This window comes from Sycon ciliatum, chromosome 1, assembly GCF_964019385.1.
Source record: "Sycon ciliatum chromosome 1, ocSycCili1.1, whole genome shotgun sequence".
NCBI classification, from domain to species: domain Eukaryota; kingdom Metazoa; phylum Porifera; class Calcarea; order Leucosolenida; family Sycettidae; genus Sycon; species Sycon ciliatum.
In genome coordinates, this window is record NC_088643.1 from 59,061,659 (window position 1) to 59,078,844 (window position 17,186).

The 17,186-nt window shown below is 48.4% G+C and overlaps 1 protein-coding gene across 1 annotated transcript; it reads left to right on the forward strand.

Moving 5' to 3' along the window:
• Window positions 1–91: 91 nt before the first annotated feature.
• On the forward strand, window positions 92–10,569 carry LOC135804624 (ran-binding protein 3-like). Its single transcript, XM_065318538.1, has 14 exons — window positions 92–396; window positions 482–515; window positions 1,847–1,942; window positions 2,260–2,367; window positions 4,424–4,483; window positions 5,022–5,087; window positions 5,529–5,638; window positions 5,804–5,919; window positions 6,606–6,714; window positions 7,548–7,629; window positions 8,253–8,374; window positions 8,511–8,628; window positions 8,958–9,094; window positions 9,437–10,569. Exons 1-14 carry the CDS (start codon window positions 349–351, stop codon window positions 9,698–9,700), a joined length of 1,470 nt encoding a protein of 489 aa, XP_065174610.1. The 5' UTR covers window positions 92–348; the 3' UTR covers window positions 9,701–10,569.
• Window positions 10,570–17,186: the final 6,617 nt, after the last annotated feature.

The window sequence follows — 17,186 nt, forward strand, 5'->3', positions numbered from 1 at the left end:
AAATGAAAGGATTTCCCACATAAATCATCGACGTAGCGACCCAGGTACAGCTTGTGGTTGAGTTCAAATCCGATACGAACCCTGCACTGCTGCAGCTAGCTGGTGATATCTGCGACAGGACTCACACAGGAGTTGTGGATCTTTTTGCAACTAACCAGGACGAGTCTCGCTCTCTACACTGCAGATTACACTCAAACGTGGCAGCGAGGTGTTTTGTTTTAATGTTCAAAGACTTGCATACCGGTAGCCCCCACTGAGCTCATCGCCCCTGCGCTGCAAGCAGTATTGCTGGAAGATTTGATCCGTCCTTGCAGGCGATTTTTTTACGCTCAATTTATTACCTCAATCATGAGCATGGAATCAGATCGCTCGGAAGTTTTGGCGGCGCCGACGAAAGTAAGCTTCCCGACGCTGTGCCTGTGCAATTATTCTGCAACCTACTAGTATAATGTGGCACGTTCATTCTGTGTGACTTCTCCAGCGACCAGCAACTGAAGAGCCTGAAAATGAAGCAGGTAGTGAATTCTATAGTTTCCCCAATTGATTCTCAATATTGAAATCGTACTACACCAAGCTGATCTTGTACTATTAAAAAAATCAATAAGCTGTAGCGTATAGTGTAGTGTCTTGGCGATGTGTTGCTTCACTAAAATACACGTTTAGAAGGAACCCTCTCACCTAACACCACTCATCGTCGCTCTCCTGCTCAATTTTACCAAATTATTCAGATAATTCTGACATAACCCATCATCACGGTGGTAATACTAGCGTAACTTGGCTAGCAGGAAAAGAATTTGGTGCAGTAGAGAGGTTCCACCCTACGTAAAGTTGAGCAACTTAGATAGGTGGGCAGGAAAATTCACGAGTTTGCACTCCACTTACGGAACGTTTCTACATAGAGTGCGTACGTGGGGCTCCACTAACGGAGGTGCTCCGTAAGTGGATTGGGGGACTAATTTATGAATTTCTCTCTCTGGGTCGTATACTTTCGCGTCCGGAGTTGCCATGGGCAGCTACGTGGTTTGAAAATTCCGTATGGCAGAACACGGATCCGCACGCAGTGTATGTAAGACTTTCCGTAGGTCAACTACGGTTTTTACTGACGTAATAACATTGTGCAGAACCCCTCTAATATCAAAACTTACTGGTAATGGGTGGCACCAGTTTACCCATACAATGAAGGCAAGAATGCAGATGTCAGCTACTGAGGTAAAGGCGATTTGTGAAAGCATTCTCCAAGTTAGCGTGGGGGGGGGGGGGGGAGAGACAGACCGAGAGACTGTGCATGTGGGGTGTAACAAAAGAGAAAGGCGAAACAAAAGTGAAGGCAAAGTATCATCGTGTCGTTTCAAATAAACCAGTAAACAGAATGGCGACAATACATTGTTCTGCTTTGCGTACCATTTTGTTTCGAAACGCCATTCCAAATGCAGTGCCGGGCTACGAGATTTAGTTCGCAGTACAACTTACTACACTCGTACACACGTGTAGAAGTCACATGCTGTGCTGATTTTGGCATGTAAGAGGTGGAAATACATTTGTAATGAGGAACTAAGGCTGGTTTCTACGGGATAATATTGCCACTGTGCCTGTGTGTGTGTGTGTGTGTGTGTGTGTGTGTGTGTGTGTGTGTGTGTGTGTGTGTGTGTGTGTGTGTGTGTGTGTGTGTGTGTGTGTGTGTGTGTGTGTGTGTAAGGATGGACGAATGCATGAAAGGCATAGCAGTATCCTCCTGGGTCAGGTCTTGCCCGGAAGTCTGGTTACTAGTTACACACCATGTAAGTTTGTACTCGTTCTAGGTCACTTACTGTTGTGATGTACATGTCCACCGTGTGCTCGCTTGTAGCTTCTCCCGATGGATCAGCAGCCAAAAAGCTGAAGCCGGCATCTACTTTTTCAGAGTTAGCATCACAGGCTGCGTCCAAGGACAGCAGCGGCAATGGTACGTGGGAGTTATAAATGTGAAGCATTGTGCGTACAACTCGCTGTCTTTCATTGCAGGGTTCCGCCAGCTTACACTACACACTAAATGCTGAGCACTCCAGACGTTTTTCGGGCATGCATGCTGTCTGTTAACTTGGCAGTGACTGAGTCCGCATCTACACTATCATTCTGAAATCACAGCACAGTAGGACATCATTGTTGTAGTTCTTTTTTTCTTCGTTTCCATGGCAAAGAGGCCGGAGTCAACGTGCTTGGGGCTGTTGTTGAAGTCTCATATTTCTCTTGATGCCGCTACCATTATTTATGTGGCTGTAGTGGGGGCCGCACCGTTTGACTCCAATCGTCCAAGCATCCCATTGGATATTGCAGCGAAGAAGAAGTCCACCGAGTCCACTGATTCAGACAATGCGGCCGACTCTCCAGGTAAGGTTGCAGCTGCTGCCCTAGTGAAAACTACCTATCACAGGGAAAAACTTTTAATTAAAACCCCCAAGATCCAGAGCTCAAAGTGGTGCTTTCTTGCAGGTTTGCCGAGTGGAAGGTTCGATGGACTTCTCGTGTGCTCTGGATTGCAATTGTGGGTCAGTCAAGTGAGAATTCAAGTCGGCAGGAAAAGCGCGAGCTCCCACGTAGGGAGCAAAACATTCCCCAGGATAACAGCGGATCGGTATATACAATCTAACAAAGGAAAAAGAAAAAAAAGGAATGTTCAAAGTGTTGGGGTGTTTTTCTCCTTGTCCATCTGCTGGAAAGGTACACCTACTACGGGACCTGAGTGTTGTGATACAGTGGGCAGCCTGACAGTGTGGTGTGTCCCTCAGCCCACCGCTGCACATTCTTGTGACCAAGTCCTGAGCAGCCAGGCACAGAACACCTGCGGCGAGCGAGAAGGTCCTCAAGAGACTGGGCAAGTGTGGAAGTGACCGGGCCAGCAGCAACTGGAACGACTGCTCCCATCGCAACTGTTGACAGGGGTACATAGGGAGGGAGGATCTCGAAGCGGCGATCTGTAGGAATCCATCGGTCGTACATATCTGTTAGCTGTGCCGTCTTTTCTGCATTGACTCCTGGGCATGCATTCAAATCGGAGTAAGGAGTAAACGATGACTCTCAGCAAGATCCCTTTAGATCCCTTTGTACCTTGATAGCCGATTGCTCTGCATTGCCGGACTCGATTAAACGGTTCGCTATTGTTTGCGCCCGTGATATCTCCTCACCATACGCCTTGCATGAGTCGCAGTAGTCTGAATTCAGCGAGCATATTTTCGTGGAGGGACACTCTTGATTCAGCCACTACCGAGCTGCATAGTTTCCACAATGCTGACGACCAGCTGCATCCTGTGAGAGGTTGAAAGACCCAACAACTGATCGGCGCGCTCGAATGTCATGGTCAGCTACTCCCTTGTCAGGCGAGCAGAAGCAGTTGAACTGCGCATCAAAGAAATACTCTGCAGAAGAGCTACCGGCACGACGTCCATTCGGCACTCTATTGGCATCCACAAACTCCAGGAACTGTGCTTTCACAGTGCTCTTTGCTCTGTTGGGTTGCTTGGCCTGCAGTCCATGCTCTGGTGGAATATATTTATGTCTCATTTTTCTGAGCCTGGACAGTCGCTGATTACTGACTCTAAGTGTACGTGTGATACAACTTCTACAATACAGGAAATTTCCGCTGGCATCAAATACATTGGATATCAGCCAATCGTTCTGCTTCTTCAGACACCTGTACGCTTTCTCCTTGTCCCCCTTTGGCAAATACCGCTTGCGTTTTTTCAAGTCAGTCCCCGTAACTTCCATTGCATGAAACGACTCCACATGAGCGGACAGAGCAAGGCGGCATCCACAGCCAGTCCGCTGTTGCTCTGCAGCATCGTCTTCATCATCGGTTGGGTTTTCGTGCTCTAGAGATCGCCAGGTTTTTTGTAGGGCGCTCGAGCTTTGCCTCGCGGAAATAATTCCCCAGAGCCACGACGTTTTCGCTTCGGCCTTACCTGCTCCGCAGCGTCCACATCACTGCTGTAGCTTGTCGACAGCCTGTCATCACCCAAACTTTCACTGCCAGTGCTTTCCTGCTGTGATAAAATTAATAACAACTGACGTGTAGACATGTGTGCTGCTGTGACAACAGCTGATGTGTGGAAATGCTTCCCAGTGTATGGAGGTTATGTCACGGTACTTACTTTGATGGGGCCGCCAATCAGTGCTTGTGTTACCACTCCATGCACAAAAACAAACGAACACCTCCACTAATGATGCAAACGAAAGAGAGAAAATAACCCTGTGTATTCCCCAGGTGGCTGCAGCTATTTGATACACGCTCAATTGCTTTGGAGTGCTCGCTGCCAGCACATTGATACTGATCACCCCGGCGACTTGGGCTGTATGAAGCCAATTTTCACTTGCCACAGTTGTGTATTGAACATCAAGCTGCCAATGTTTCCTAAATATGTCCACATGGCATTGTGTTGCTTGGGTGCAGCTCCGTTACAGCTGAATGCACCGAAGTTTTCCAACTCGCCTATGGAAGTTCCGAAATCACGTGAGTATGCTATAGTCCTTCATTTCATGTTTATGTACCAAGTACAATGTATTTTGAAACTGGGTATCATCGTATGCGTATGTGATACATTCTTTTTATCATAGCGGCATGTACTTAAAATTGCTAAAACAATGATTCAGCATTCATTGGTGTGAAGTCTCCTTAGGCTGTACGCGGCAAACATCGCCATTTTGCATTTAATGCGCAGTCGGCTTTCCAACGCATTCCATCATTGTAGACCTAGGTGTTACATGATAGTGTGATGGATGCATCAGTAGTTTACCTTGTGCAATACTGTCTGTAGCGCTGTCTAGGATGGAGTGCATGCTAAATGTCATACATGTAGGTTTTGTAGCTGTGAACTGGGAGTATGCTTACGTTGCAAGGTGCTCTTGCTACAGAGATTCAACGTTTCTTATGATCATTTAAAGTAGCATACATCCCTGTTTTTCGGGCAACGGGTATTGCCTGCAGTTCGTTGTTTGGCCGTGCCTCCTCTTCAGTTTAATTTATTTTCCCTGGTGTTGTTGCACTGCAGCACTTGTTGGTGGTGGCAGCTTTTCCCTAGCGCCTCCAACACTGGCTGCTCCTGGCAAGAAATCAGGTGTGTTCATTCGTCGTGTTGGCACTAGCCTGGATGTTAACGTATGCAATATTTCAAGACCTATTACTGCGGAAAAGCTTCTTTGACACGATTGTGTACTGAACATAGTCTTGGTGTGCATTTCTATTCTTGTCGTTTGGTGGGGTGTGTGTGACCTTATGCATGTTTGGGTGATGATAGTGTGCCTGAGTAAAATAGGTACCGGCATGTCATACACCCTCCCACCAACACACGCATACATACATACACGCGCGCGCGCACACACACACACACGTACATTCATCTTGCAGGCGTTCCATAGCTCACTTCCATTGCATACCTGGTCTTCGTTATGAAGCACTGGGCCCTGGTGCTCGTTGCGTATAGGTAACTTTCATTTGCTGGGTTGCTCTTTGGGCGTTTAACATGTCTCTTTTTGGCTTTGTGTGTGTCGGTCATTAGATACTGCTACGTCTGCTCCTGTTGCTGCTACTGCCGCTGTCGCTACCGGTGAGGTGGTGAATCCACTTGCAGCTACAGGCGCTGCCACTGTTTTTGGTGCTTTCCACAACGTGAGTTATATCGCAGCCGAGTCCAGTCGCATGATTTGTTTCTTGAAGTAGTGTGTCAGTGTGTCTCATTATGACTGTATGATTCTGCTGAGTAGTTGAGTTGCTGGAAGTTGTGAATGCTGTACTGCGTCAAATGAACTCCTCCGGATGGTGTTGTTGTTTTAGTCATCACCTGGATCGCATCTGATCAAGGACTTTGGTTTTGGTCCGCGCCCCGTTCTGGACAAGGCACCCAAGCCATCGGTCCCCAGTGACAACCCGTTCTTGCAGTGCCTTCAAAAGTAAGCTGAGCTAGCAATGCCCAGGGCTGTGTGTGTGTGTGTGTGTGTGTGCGGGTGTGTGTGTGGGTGTTGCATCGTCTCGTGTGCTTCTTTTTGTTTGTGTTGTGTAATCACTAGGTCAAGAGAGGGTGCTATATTTTCAATGCTGATGCAAATATGTCATCTAGCAAAAAACAAAAAAAAGCAAAGAAGAACAGAGTTGAAAGTATCAATGTCCATACGTGTAAATACTGCTGATGTAGAGGAGAAGAAGAAGCACAACTCAACAGAAACTGCACCAAGATCTACGATTTTTATCATGAAACCACCAATGCCAGAACAACAACACTAGCAATACAACACCAAACCTGCACATGCGCTTGATCATGCACTCAGGACACTATTCAACAGAGAGGGCTTTGTTTAAAAAAGATTCACTGGCTCTCCGAGACAGGGCTCTGATTGCATGAGTACGGGAGGTGAACATACCCAGTTCTACTATCGAATTATCAGACGTTGTTGTGGGGAAAATCATATCGACTGAATCTATAAAATCGGCATTATAAAGATTCCACCTGCAACTGCAAAAAATTACATTTATTTACCCTGGTCAAAAGTAAAAAAATCCTCCTTGTGGTGTTTTAGACTTTTCACGTTGCAACTCCCTCCACCTGATGAACTTTCTCTTTTCACTGTTTATTGTTCAGGAGCAAGTCTGTTTCATCAGAATCAACAACGGTTGACTCCAGTGATGAGAAAACACCTGCAAAGCCAACACCGTTCGTGTTTGGTCAGAACTTGACCGATCGCGTCAAGGTATGGTGGATGAGGGTGGGCTCGTATTAAAGAGGCGATTTACACAGCGGCAGGATCCCGTGCGTGATGCTGCCATGGAGATTCAGTCACATGTACTCATATTTTGGCGTTAACGTGCCCATGAACGTATCCCGGTGCCGTGAGGGGGCTGGGGGTGGAAATGCATCCCGTGGCATTCCGTGGACTGTTTGTACTACAGGTATGCACTGTGCGTGCATCCTGCTGTGTGAATCGATTTTCGTTTTCCCGTATCACGGCAAGCTCTTGGGATCACGTGCTTCACTTCCTGGCGGGATGCACTGCCGTCGTGTAAATCGCCTCTAAAGGATAGTGAACATGTTACTGTATATAGATGTGCCTTCACAGACTTTTTGCCTGTGAGGTATGGGGGAATGCGTACCTGTTGGTCCATGGACGTGGCAGGTGAGCTTTGCAGCACCGCGATCAACACGGTTACCTTGCACATGAAAACCAGAGTGTGCAGCTTGGGGCTTTTTCTACTATGGGTGTCTGTCACGGCGGAATTCCGTGATTTCATCGTATTTGGTGCCGATCTGAGGCGGGAAGTGGCGTAGTGCGTACAACTGAGCTGCAGTTGTGCAGAAAGTGACCTGCTTGAATCCTGCTTGTACGTACCACATCACTAAAAATTAATGATGTAGTCACGGAATTTGGCCGTGACAGCAACCCATCTGAGCTACGCGCTCTGGTTTTCATGTACGCTTGATGCCACATGTACTCCGGATCAGCCAGTGCTTGTTTTCTTTTGTCTGCACTCTCAAATTGCCTTACCTTTGAAGTCCACTGTGGGGTTTTTCTTGGCTTGAAATCAGGTATTTGCAGCGACATCATCAGCCGGAACGAATGGCTCGGCGAGCACTGCAGCAAGCAGCGACTCTACCAACAGTAGTGCAGGTAGGTAACTACTGGCTAGTGATAAAAACTCAGCTGCCGTGGCCCAAACACTGTCAAGTTACGAGTATTGAAGCGTGAAATCAAGCACGCTCAGGAGGGCCCGATGGCTGAATCTTGCCCGAGCCTGCAGTCCAAGGGCCATAGGCCCGAGGGCTGCAGGCTCGGGCAAGATTCAGCCGTCATGACAGACAGAGCGTGCTTGATTTGATTTCTTACAGCACCAAGCAACATAATTTGGAAACGTCAAAGGTTGAAAGTACTAGTTAAAAGGTCAAATTCGTCCCACAATGACGTCAATCGGTTCTGATGGCCTGATTTTACTAGTGCCCGCTGCGGGAAGACCGCCTTTCGGCCATGGCCTGGGCAACGATCACGTGTCATGTGAGAATAGGCATGTACATGTAGTGAGCTGCAGCCATGATAAGTGCAAAGCAGCCCTCATATTCCAACATGTGTGTGTGTGTACGCATATGCGTGCAGGTGGATGAACTTGTGCCAGATAGTTGTATGTCCACTGGCACTGTTGATTGTGGCTTTGCGTTTTTGAACTTAGATAAGATGCACTGAATCACACCATTTTTAAATCCCGTCCTGTGCCTGCTTGCGTGTGTTCTGGCATGTAGATACGAGTGCAGCTGCCAGCTCGACAACGTCAGCATCCAGTGCTGGGGGCTCTGCGGCAGCGCGTGACTTACCACTTGTGGATGTGGTCACCGGAGAAGAGGGTGAAAAGAACATCATGCAGGTAAAAAGCTGCCCGGCAAGTCGGGTTCTCTGTCATTGTCTAGAAATCATGCTTCGGTTCACATGGCGTTATTTAACAGCTCACTGTATCAGCGTGAAAGTCCATTCCCGGTGTTGATGTCTTGCTTAATTTATAGATTTCTTGCCGTTTGTACAACTTCAATCGAGACACCCGGCAGTGGGTGGAGAAAGGTCGTGCCATCGTCCGTGTCAACGACAAAGACTCGCCCAGTGGTCCACCATCGTCAAGACTCGGTATGTTGACATTATGCTATGTAATGTGCACGCATGGCTGCATACTTAAACACTTGTTTTGGCTTCTGGCTTTGTTACTTCTCTACATGTCATTACGTGCAGACTGCTGTGTTCTCGGCACGTAATTCAAAGGTGGGGCTTTTGTGTACATGTACATGTATTCATCAGAACATGCATACCTATGGCATAATGCATGTGTACTTGCAAGTATGTATTTGTGTAACCCCATCTGACCATTCTTCTTCTCTCTCTCTCCCTCCCTCTCTCTCTCTCTCTCTCTCTCTCTCTCTTTCTCTCTTATGGCGGTGGTGTTGGTTGATGTGTTCCAGTAATCCGCTCCACAGGCAGCCTCCGCGTGATGGTAAACTGTTTACTGTGGGCTGGCCAGAGCTGTGAGAAAGTCAATATACGGTCGGCTCGGCTCACGGTCATGAACGACACAGAGCTTGAGATTGTGCTTGTCAAGGTATGTGGACTGTGTACATCGTATATAGAGGGGGGGGGGGGTGTTATCTCCTTGAGCTGGGGCACACTGGATTGTGTCTTATCGCCAGTCATGAGTGGCATCTTGTCAGCAACACTCACCCCTAAATCTATTGTCAACTTATGGCCTCGCCTTTGTTACAGGCTACTCTTTTACCTGTTGCGAGACAGAGACGGAGAATGTTTTGTTTTGTTCAGGACCATAGTGAATTTCCCTCTTGGTTTTGTGTCGGATTGCTGTATCAATTGTATCAAGGTTATTTAAGGCGAGTGCCTTTGTGTGTGCGTGTGTGTGTGTGTGTGTGTGTGTGTCCTCTGCATACAGGCCTCGCCTGTTGATATTGCAGACCTGGTGGCGCGCATCAACGCACGCATCAACGCTCTGAAGAACGAGAAGGAGATCAGTGCAGCAGCACCGCCGTCGTTCACAGCCAGCAAACCAGCCCCGGCGGCCGAGAGTGACGAAAAGGCAAACGAAGCGAGTGAGTCAGCTGCAGTGTCACCGCCAGCATCACCCACCGGCAATGGCAAAACGCCTGTGCAGGCCACGGAGACCCCCGAGCATGAAGACAACGGTGACAATGCATGATGTGAGTTGTCCTCCAATACCCTGCACACTTCAGTCGGATGAGGTGCCGGCTCTTAACGGGTAGTGGCATGGCATTACTGTGCCTCGTTGACAGATTACATGTTACACTGGGACGGTTGACCAATGACTTGTCGCCTCGGTTACCCGGCTTACCTACAGTACACTGTTGGTGTGATCTCTGCAATGCAGTGCAATGCAGTGCAATGCAATGCGGTGATCTCTGCAATGCAGTGCAATGCAGTGCCGTGCAGTGCCGATCGCAACTTGCCAGTTCTGTCTATCATGACACTGTGCACGGTTCTCGAACTTTCTACACGGTTCCTACAAGTATTGATAGGTAGAGCTCATTGCAGATGCACCCTGCCGAGTATGCGTTCGCACATATCTTGGCTCATTGTATGTCCTCATACGACTTGAGTTGGCAAGTGCGTGCTGGTGCGTGTACCTAACCGCCAAGCGGAACACCTTTTGTTGACACTCTTCGGCTGGATTCTATTCTAGCTGCTACAGATTTGATGGTGCTAGCATGCACACTGACACACGCGCGTACACACACGCGCACACACACACACACACACACACACACACATGTGTACACTTTCCCTGACGTTCGATCAATCGTGTTGTCAAAAATGAAGTCTCCCTTTCAGGCATGCATTCTATTTTTCGTGCCACCTTCCCAGCCACAGTTGCTATCTCTACAAATGCAGCCGCTGTGGTGTTTCTTCTCTCTATTTCTCTCTTTCTCTTCTTCTGGTTATTTTTATTTCAGTTTTTAAGATGTGTTTGCTTCTGGGTTTTTTTCTGCTAGTGGGCTAGCACTTGCTTTTCGAAGTCTAGTTGTGGCTGATGCAACGCATCACACGGTGTTTGTGCAAGTGGGTTTATTTGGCTAGATTAGTGCACTCCTAAATATGCGGAAGTTCACCCAATAATGAGATCTTCACAACTTGCAGTGAAAAATGCACTGGCTCCAATGGTGAAAGTCTCAGGTGGCTCGGAGCATCTAAAGTATTCCGGAGCTACAGCAGCTGGAATTTTTCGCTTTATTTGGTGACATGATAATGGTGTCATAATTTGTCCAGAATAGGCCATCTCTGTGATGTCACAGAGGTAAACTTTGTATGGGAATAGATAGGGAATAGCCAAATTCTCTCTTGTTTTGCTACAATTATTGCAAGCTTCCTGTCAGCACGATTTTCCTGTTGTGATCCCGTTACGGTGTGATATGTTCTGAAGTTTGAAATATCTGGCTAGATTGTTGTCAGTTGACAAACCCCCTTTTATTCAGATTGTGACTGTTGGGAGAATCTCTCAACAGTCGATATTGCTATTGTTTGGTCTACTCCCATGCAAAATTGAGCTCCATGATGTCCCAGATCTCGCCTATTCTGGCCAAACTATGTCACTGAATTTAGTGAAAACTTCCAGCTGCTGTAAATCCGGAACAGATGCAACCTGAGCCTTTCACCATTGACATCGGTGCATTTTTCACTACCAGTTGTGGAGTGTTGATTTCCAAATGTCCACGAATGGGCCAGTACCGTGTCTGATGTGTCTCGGACAGCTAACGTTACATGTATATACTACAGTACAGTACTAAAATTTCAATCAACCGAACAAACACTAACACACAATCCAATAGGGAACTGCTTCTCCGTACCTAAAATGGCTGTTCACCTAACCTGGCCTTTTGCCCTCATACCGGTACTGAAAGTACTGAGCGCCTAACATTTCTGTTTCTGTCCTGTTCACCTAACCTGGCTTTTGCCCTCATACCGAAAATGCTGAGCGCCTAAAATGTCTGAAATTCGAGTATACATTAAAAATTTTACTTTTGAAATTCTATAGCGTATCTCAAACACAGAATGATACACTATAGGCGCTATATCTGTCCTGGACATGTCAAACACGGCACCTCTGCCATCTCTCACACATCCTTGGGAGTATCAACTTATCGGGTTGAGCATTGTGCATCGGGTGCTTCTTAGTTCTATGATACAAGCAGAATGCTAATTCAAGGAGCCTATGCCAGTCATGAATAACAGCCACAGCCGGGGTTTCAAAAAAGTGTTAAGCCTCAACTTCACAGGATTCAGAAAGCAATTCTTATGTGTGTAGCTCAAAATATAATAATTATGTATCATGTGTACAAAGCAGCTACCATTGTACTTATGGTGCACGTAACGTTAGTAATTCCGTCTGTAAAAAGACGAGGTACATAGATCGAGAATTCAAGTTTCTCATCTTAGTCTACGAACCGGAGCGACTCAATCATGCATAGGTTAGGTAATGAAGTGGAACTGACCGACAACACGGTCAATCCCTACTTGCAGTACTGCCTGTTTCTCAGTATGACAGGCGCGCAGTGCCATTAGTCTGCAAATATCTTCCGAGCAGCATCCTCGTGATCCTGGCTACCCGGGCCACTGCCGGACGTGTAATGACGAATGTAGCGGCAACCCTTGATCTCGCTCATCAGCCTTGCCAGGGACTTTCCCCCGTGGGCATTGTCTCCCATCACGCCATCATCTGGAAAGCCGTTGCTGAGCAGCTCGCCATCGTCCTCCGCCAAGAGACCGGCATGTCCATTGGCTGATTCAGCGGTGGCGGCAGCAGCATCCTTGCCAGCCTGCCCACCGCTACTTGTGGATGCAGGCTGTCCGGCAGGCTGGACGGCAGTACCCGGTCGGCTACGCGTGATCCGGGGTAGAGACGACGTCAGGTCTTCCAGCAGATTGTGCGACTGGACTAGCCGAACCTGATTGCTAGCCAGGAACACGTTGGCCTGGGTCAGCGGTACCTCGCCGGCGTTCCTTCCCGTTCCACCTCCTGCGTACGGACCGTCCGTCAGCGTCTCGCCGTGCACCGAAAACTCCGACAGGCCCAGCGGATCGCTAGTTTTCGGCTGTCTAGCTGCAGAGTGACGAAATTCTTGAGAGCCATACTGTCCAGCCGCCGAAGCCAGGCCGTTGTTTGACCTGGATGCCAAATGGCTGGCTTGCGCAATGCTAACGTGGTGGTTATCCTTGGAAGGGTGGACGACTAGCGGCGGTAGAGAATGCCGGTTACCCGTACTGCGTGAAGCAGCAATGCCTGTGTTACTATCCGTGTTGCCACCAGCCATTGGTTGTACATGTAAGTCGTCAATGTATGCGTTACGGATATCTCCGCTACTAGCTGCCCTCTCTCTATCTGTGGGCACGTGTAGTCCGGTTGGGGGCTTCGACCATGCACCGTTCGGCGTCCAAGACTTTGCTACGCTCTTGCTCGCAGAGTCAGCAAGTGGTGACGGGAACGCGTTGATATAGGACCGATGTGATGTCGATGGACTGCCGATTGTTCGGCTCTTGCGCAGTACTTTCGGTGATCCCCGTGGATTCCTTGCCATGGTTGCTGGACTGCGCGTATGTGGCTGCTGTGCGTACTGCGATGATGCCGCGCTCACACTACGATGTGCTGCTGGGTCATGAGTGGATGAGCTGTTGGCCAAATGTCTACTCTGATTCAGACTTGGTGATACTGAGAGACCTAATCCCTGTCCATTGACTCCTGGAACATTCAGGTGACCGCGACCACCACCACCACCGGAACGGACCCGAGTGCTCTGCAGACTGTCCAGCGACCGACGAAAGGCTTTCTGCTCACGATCCAGGCCTTTCAGCAGGTAGGACTGCTGTTTGTCCAATGTCTGCAGGTCACGACGCAGCATGTTGCCGCTTGTATCGCTAACCACTCTGTACGGAGTAGTTGCGCGAGCAGCTAGTTCCGACTTGGACGGGATACTCATTCTCAGTGTCGCTTTTCAGACCGTAAGGTGTCTCTTCCAATTGCTTCAATTCTGTGGCTCCGAGCAAACACGAAGTTCTGAGATGTACTGGCGTTCAGAAACAACGAAAATTAATGTCGTGTAGATCTACCTGCGGTTGTGTTCCGATTATCTCCAGATTCCAGTCCAAGCTCGTGCTAAGTCACAAGTGCGATGGCACAGCAGCTACTGCAGTACATGTATCAATGGCCAGCCCGACGAGTGCGAGTGGGTGGTCGCAAGCGATCTCAGGTATTCACACCGACCCACCCGTTCGAATCGGAGCAAGCGGAACAGTCCGAGACGGATCGCTGAATGAAACAGGCGCGTATTCACACTAGAATACCAAGCCACGGGCCTGTACTTGTGATGTTGCCGCGCCAGTTGGGCGAGCTTGCCAGCCGAGCCTCTCGATGATTTCCTGCTGTGTTTGGTCAGGCAGCGGATGCTTCTAGCACTCGTTTGTGATTCAAAAAACGTAGAAGACAATGTGGCTTGATCTTTTACAGAGAGGTATCGCTAGCAAGATTTGCCAAAGGGCCAGGCCAGGTCCTGATCTCTTCTTGGGAGGCGGTGGACAACGTTATGAAATGCTAAGTCTAAGGCAACGACTATCTAGCCGGATGGGAGGAAACTAAGGCGGTTGCTCTCAACTGCAAACAGTTACACCATAAATCATTGTGCGGCGCGCGAATGAAGAAACCGAGGGGGTCGAGAAATCTGTAAGGTTACTCTACCAAATACATGCCCGGATGGAAGGGACGAAACCATCAATGACAATGGGATCGGAACATCATTATCGCCGCAGTGCAGCACTGCCAGCAGGCTAGACAAGCGTCAAGTAAACAAGAGACGCACCCTCGTTCCGGATTCCGTGGAGAGCTGGTGAGCTGGTCAGTCAGACAGACTGCAGACTTGCAGTGTATCAATCATCGAATCCGGGTAAGTCTCTAGTTTAGCGCATGTTTGCCTTTTGACTGTGCGTGTGTGAGCCATGATCTGCCATCATTGGCATTGTGCTGCCATACCAACACACACACACACACACACACACATGACCACATACGAACGACGTGTTGTCGGGGAAATCTGCCAGTGTAGCAGAGGATGCGTGTAGTTGTGGGCAACTGTCGGGTTCATCACGATGGTGTGGAGCTCTAGAAATCAACACCACCTTGCCCCATTCTTGTCACCTTGGCTGTGCGTTGGCCTCAGTGGTTTGACAAGCAGAGGCACATTGCTGTGGCAAGCCTCTTGGCCGCTTGACAACATCCTGTCACAGCTACTAAAGTACTAGTACACTCTGTACTATTTTGTGTAGATCAGGTATAGTAGTGGTATAAATGACACCCTGGCCTGGTGTAGATCTACTATCATAGCATCATAGTATTCATACCAGACAAAGCATACCGCATGCAATGGTTGGGCTTCATGCAAACCAATGCTCCTTCGATAATGTCCACCCGTTTGCACACGACTATCATGTGCCTACTACTGTCTAGCCAAGATCGCAGTGGAAGCAGAGCCTGTCCAATCAGAGTCAGCCGGCCTCAGGGCATATTTGGCTAGCTACGCAACCTCATGTTTTGCCATTGGCCAGAGGTACTGACAAGGAACGAAACTAGATCTGCTGATCACATCATTTTATTTATTCTGCTGTGCTGCTGAAACCTGAATACTTTCTCCGCAGTGGGAGAAAGCCACTGTAACCGTATGTCACATGATCATGTTTATCGCACCTGATCCCTAAAAAGCTGCAGCTCAGCCTGGGCTGATGGGCTGCTTGACCGTGACTTCAAGCATGCATGTTGTAGTTACATATCACCATGGTCGAACCAACGGTTTAAAGTTCCCAAACTTCTGCCCAATTTGTAACAATGTAAATGAAGAGATTGTATGTACTTGTATCGTGATTGTCATGTATCACTCGGTGTCGTTTGAAACACAGCAGTACGTGATCCTACTCTACAACATGTAGTCTTGAGCTAGGCATACTATTACTTAATGCGGCCTGCGTGGAGGCGCAGGAGATTCCTGGCCGATCCTGCGGCCTCTCTCTAGTCTATGCGGTCTTAGAGTACTGTAGTAGTCCGAGTAACTCTATGCAGCCTATCTACATGTACACAGGCGGTCTCTGATTATCTGATACTTCGTCCAATCCTCTTCCTTCTTGAAGTTGTCTCCTTGTGCACGAAAAATTTGCCTGTCGGATTGCACGACTACCGGTGTAGATAAAAGCACAACCCGAGCAGTGGCAGCAGCAGCAGCAGCAGTGACGGCGGCAGCAAGAACAGCAGCAAGAACAACAATTGACAACATTGTATGCTGTGTGTCCGTGGCAGTTGCCCGGCACCCTCGGGGCTGGATAAATGAATATTCTGGATAACTGAAGCTACATAGCCGTTATTGTGCTCACGCATCAAAAGGACGAACTGAGAAGTGCGCCTCCAACGTTTGGAGCAGCCACCTTCTTACACATCAAAAGGACGGTATTTTTTGTTGCTCTTTTACACTCACACCTCGGTTATCCGGACCCCAACGTTCCGGGCATTTCAGTCTATCGGGCACCCTTTGGGTGAGTTTCAGTGGAAATATTACTACTCTTTTGTCACTTTTTATGGATATAGTGACGCCATATGCCATACCTATGTTATGGCCTTTCCCCATCAAAATGCATGTGATTTGGGGTTACGGACATTTCAAAATTACGGGCAGTGCCCGGTCGCGGACCGCCCGGATAAGGGAGGTATGAGTGTACATGTACTATATGTAGTCATGGTTATCCTCAGATCCCCAGATCCTGAGATAGTTTCGACTTATCGAAGCTATCGTGCTCATCTGCATAGACTGCATCATGACTTGTGTGTAATGTTGGATAAAGGCAACAACAGTTGCATGCATGATGCTCACCGCCCACATTTACTCAAGGTAGGACTGTAAATTACTAAATATGCAGTACCGGTATATGAGCTGATAGTGCGCTGTTGGATAACCGATGTGCTGGATAAGCGACATGTGACTCGCGTACTATATTTTCCAGGGTCTGAGCCACGCTTTCTCGAAAGTTCAGCCAAAATTGCCTCCGTCTCCTATGCCCCCTACCCACAGTCATTGCCATACGAAGAATACGGTACTAGTACGTAGTACACAGGGTGGAACGTGAGACTTTGCCTCCAAGCGTGGGGCGTGGCTTGTAAGTTGCAACCTGGCCGTTGCGGCTCTGGCTCCCGGAATGAAAATACCCTATAAAGCCCCCATGCCCATGCATCACTGGCCAAGCAGGCGCTGTAATACTGACGAATGTGACAGACTGCACGACATTTTGTCATCTGGATTTCCTCTAACCGTGTATGGTATGACATATGTTTGCGATGAGCTGCTTGTACTGTGCAGTATGGTAACACCTGGAGGCAGCTGTGCAATGTAGTAACAGCAACTGCTACTTGTTTTATTTATACGTCACGGTGTGGGAGATTTAGTAGATGATCTCTGACAATCACGGTCCGCGTCAATTCCTTGGGGATTCAGTGTGACGCAGGGCCATGCACATGCATCAGCCAAGTACCTGCAGCTGCTGATAGTATCAAGACTACAGACGAAGAGTACACAACACCCCGGGAGATTATGGACTGTTGATAGTATACGTACGAGAGCATAGTCACAGATTATGTATACAAG

What these genes read in the sequence shown, in the direction of transcription:
- LOC135804624 (XM_065318538.1), top strand. Translation starts at nt 349, where the DNA reads ATGAGCATGGAATCAGATCGCTCGGAAGTTTTGGCGGCGCCGACGAAA. An exon ending in CAAGGACAGCAGCGGCAATG is followed by an intron (nt 1,943 to 2,259) that starts GTACGTGGGAGT and finishes ATGTGGCTGTAG; the next exon opens with TGGGGGCCGCACCGTTTGAC. An exon ending in TATGGAAGTTCCGAAATCAC is followed by an intron (nt 4,484 to 5,021) that starts GTGAGTATGCTA and finishes GTTGCACTGCAG; the next exon opens with CACTTGTTGGTGGTGGCAGC.